General features: G+C 38.0%; 1 protein-coding gene across 1 annotated transcript; it reads left to right on the forward strand.

The window, feature by feature from the left end:
* Positions 1-1,165: 1,165 nt before the first annotated feature.
* LOC113123228 (olfactory receptor 6K3-like) lies at positions 1,166-2,113 on the forward strand. Its single transcript, XM_026295047.1, has one exon. It carries the CDS (start codon positions 1,166-1,168, stop codon positions 2,111-2,113), a length of 948 nt encoding a protein of 315 aa, XP_026150832.1.
* The last annotated feature ends 678 nt before the right edge of the window (positions 2,114-2,791 follow it).

Raw genomic sequence — 2,791 nt, forward strand, 5'->3', positions numbered from 1 at the left:
GGTGTAATCATTGACTCAGACCTGAATTTTAACAACCACATAAAATCCATCACTAAATCTTCCTATTACCACCTGAAAAACATTGCGAGAATAAAAGGTTTTCTTTCTACACAAGATGCAGAAAAACTTGTTCACGCATTTATCTTCAGTAGGTTAGATTATTGTAATGGCTTGTTCACAGGTCTTAGCAAAAAGTCAATCAGGCAGCTGCAGCTAATCCAGAATGCTGCTGCCAGAGTCCTTACAAACACCAAGAAACTGGACCATATCACACCAGTTCTCAGATCACTACACTGGCTTCCCGTTAGTCAAAGGATAGATTTTAAAATCTTATTGCTAGTTTATAAAGCACTAAATGGTTGTGGACCAAAATATATTCAAGATATATTAGTTCCCTATGAGGTTTCCAGACCCCTCAGGTCATCTGGGACAGGTCTATTGTGTGTTCCCAGAACCAGAACCAAACAAAGTGAAGCAGCATTTAGTCACTATGCTCCTCACCTGTGGAACAAACTTCCTGAACACCTGAGGTCTGCTCAAACTGTCAGCTCATTCAAATCAGGACTGAAAACTCTGTTGTTTACTGCTGCCTTCGAATAATTGTTCATCCTTGTTTTCTTAATGTGCTTTTATGTTTTATTTTAATTTTCTTTACTTGATTTAAATTTATTTTATGTTAAATGTCTTTATTTTTAAATGCTCTTTTCAATGCTTTTAATGTAATTATATGCCTTGTAAAGCACTTTGAATTGCGTAGTGTATGAAAGGTGCTATACAAATAAATTTGCCTTTGCCTTTGCCTTTGCCTTTTGCCTTTTGTTGAAATATGTGTTAGTTTTAATATTTCAGATCATTGTCTTTGATCCTCAGCCTGTTTTCTTTCCTTATGAGGAATGTGATGCTGGTTGGCCATTTACTACATGTGACATTTTTCCATCTGTGCATGTTTTCAATGCATCTTGAAATGTGTTTATCCTGTGATTTCTAACACTAGTTGTAAATGTAGCTATTTGCCTGCAGGTTCATGTTGTTGACACAAGGACAGAAAAGTCATTTGAGAACATTTGAATCTCAGTAACTTTCTGTTCAGCTCTTTTAATCTGTCCCCCTTCTGCTGTGTCCATCCCTCTGACTTGTCTTCTTCCAGCTCTGCTGCTGATCAGACATGAAGAGCAACAACAGCCTGACTCCCTCCTATTTTCAGTTCACTGTGTTTGCAGACTATGGGCCCCTCAGATATCTGATCTTCAGCCTGTGTCTGTTGATCTACATGATTATAATCTCTGCTAATGTTGTCATTATTCTGACAGTCTGCCTGGAGAACTCTCTGCATCAGCCCATGTATATTTTCATCTGCTGTCTGTCTTTAAACTCTCTGTACGGCTCGGCCGGCTTCTTCCCCAGGATCCTGATGGACCTTCTGTCCGACACTCATTTCATCTCACGTCCGTTCTGTGTCATTCAGATGTATATTATTCAACTCTACCTAGGACATGAGTTAACTCTTCTCACAGTCATGGCCTATGACAGATTAGTTGCAATTTGCCAGCCTTTACACTATCACAGTAAAATGACATTTAGGACGGTGCTGCAGCTTCTGATGTTTGTTGTGCTCTACCCTGTGTGTTTTTTAGGTTATCTTTTCTATCTGGCCAGCAGTTTGCCTTTCTGTAGAAATAAACTGCACAGGATTTTTTGCACCACGTTCTCTGTAGTTGAACTCTCCTGTGTGGACACAATAGCGATCAGTAGAGTAGGCCAGGTTTTTGCAGTAATATTGATTATTATCCCCCTGTCCTTTGTCCTGTACACCTACCTGCGCATTCTGCTTGTTTGCAGGAGAAGTTCGTCTGACTTCAGAGGAAAGGCTTTACAAACCTGCCTGCCCCACATAGTCACATTTGGGAACTTTTGCATCTCTCTGTGCTGTGAGCTTTTACTGAGTCAATATAATCTTGTCAAAGTAAACACGTCTGTCACTGTTGCTTTATCTCTGGAGTTTCTGATCATTCCTCCCATCAGTAACCCTCTAGTTTATGGCCTGAATCTGCCTCAGATCAGAAAAGTGATTTTTAGATTTTTAAGCGTAAATAAAATTGTTCGTCCTACATAAAAAAAAAAAAAAAGTACAAGAAAGATGAATGAAGCTTCAAATCTCGGTTATTGACATTTATGTGCTTCTAGGATGTAGTGTATTTATTTTATATGTACAGATTTTTGATGTTCACATTTGTTTTAAATAAGTGATAATCCATGTGAAGAAAACATATGCATCCTTAAAACTGCTGCCCCTGCATAACATTCATTATTTTTATTGTTCTAGTGCTTTCTATTAATGGTCCAAGTCACAGTTCATCACATTAAAATTTGTCTCAAACATTAAAGTTTAAATTGTGACTTGCTACCAAACTTCCAAAACTACTGGTTGAAACTTACAAACTACCAAATTTCTAATGTCTACGATCTCCTGTATTTCCATTTGTCACTGCGTTGAATCCTTTACGGATTTTAAAACCTTTCATGACCAATAACTTAAACTCTGTGCTGCTTTACTGGCTGATAAACATAAATGGAAATTGAGGAAGACAGGAAGATTAAATAAAACTCAAAAGTGTCCTTGTAAGAAATATCAAAGCAGGACCCAAAGGCAAAGCAGAGAAAAAACAGGTTTAAAGTTTTGATTTAAAGACATTTAGGTCCTTGGCAGACCAGAGATCAGTGGGAAGAGAGTTCCAATATTATGGCGAGGAGACAGCAAAGGCCTGGTTGTCCTAACATGATAATCTTGATA

This window comes from Mastacembelus armatus, chromosome 21 (assembly GCF_900324485.2).
Source record: "Mastacembelus armatus chromosome 21, fMasArm1.2, whole genome shotgun sequence".
NCBI classification, from domain to species: Eukaryota; Metazoa; Chordata; class Actinopteri; order Synbranchiformes; family Mastacembelidae; genus Mastacembelus; species Mastacembelus armatus.

What these genes read in the sequence shown, in the direction of transcription:
- LOC113123228 (XM_026295047.1), top strand. Translation starts at nt 1,166, where the DNA reads ATGAAGAGCAACAACAGCCTGACTCCCTCCTATTTTCAGTTCACTGTG.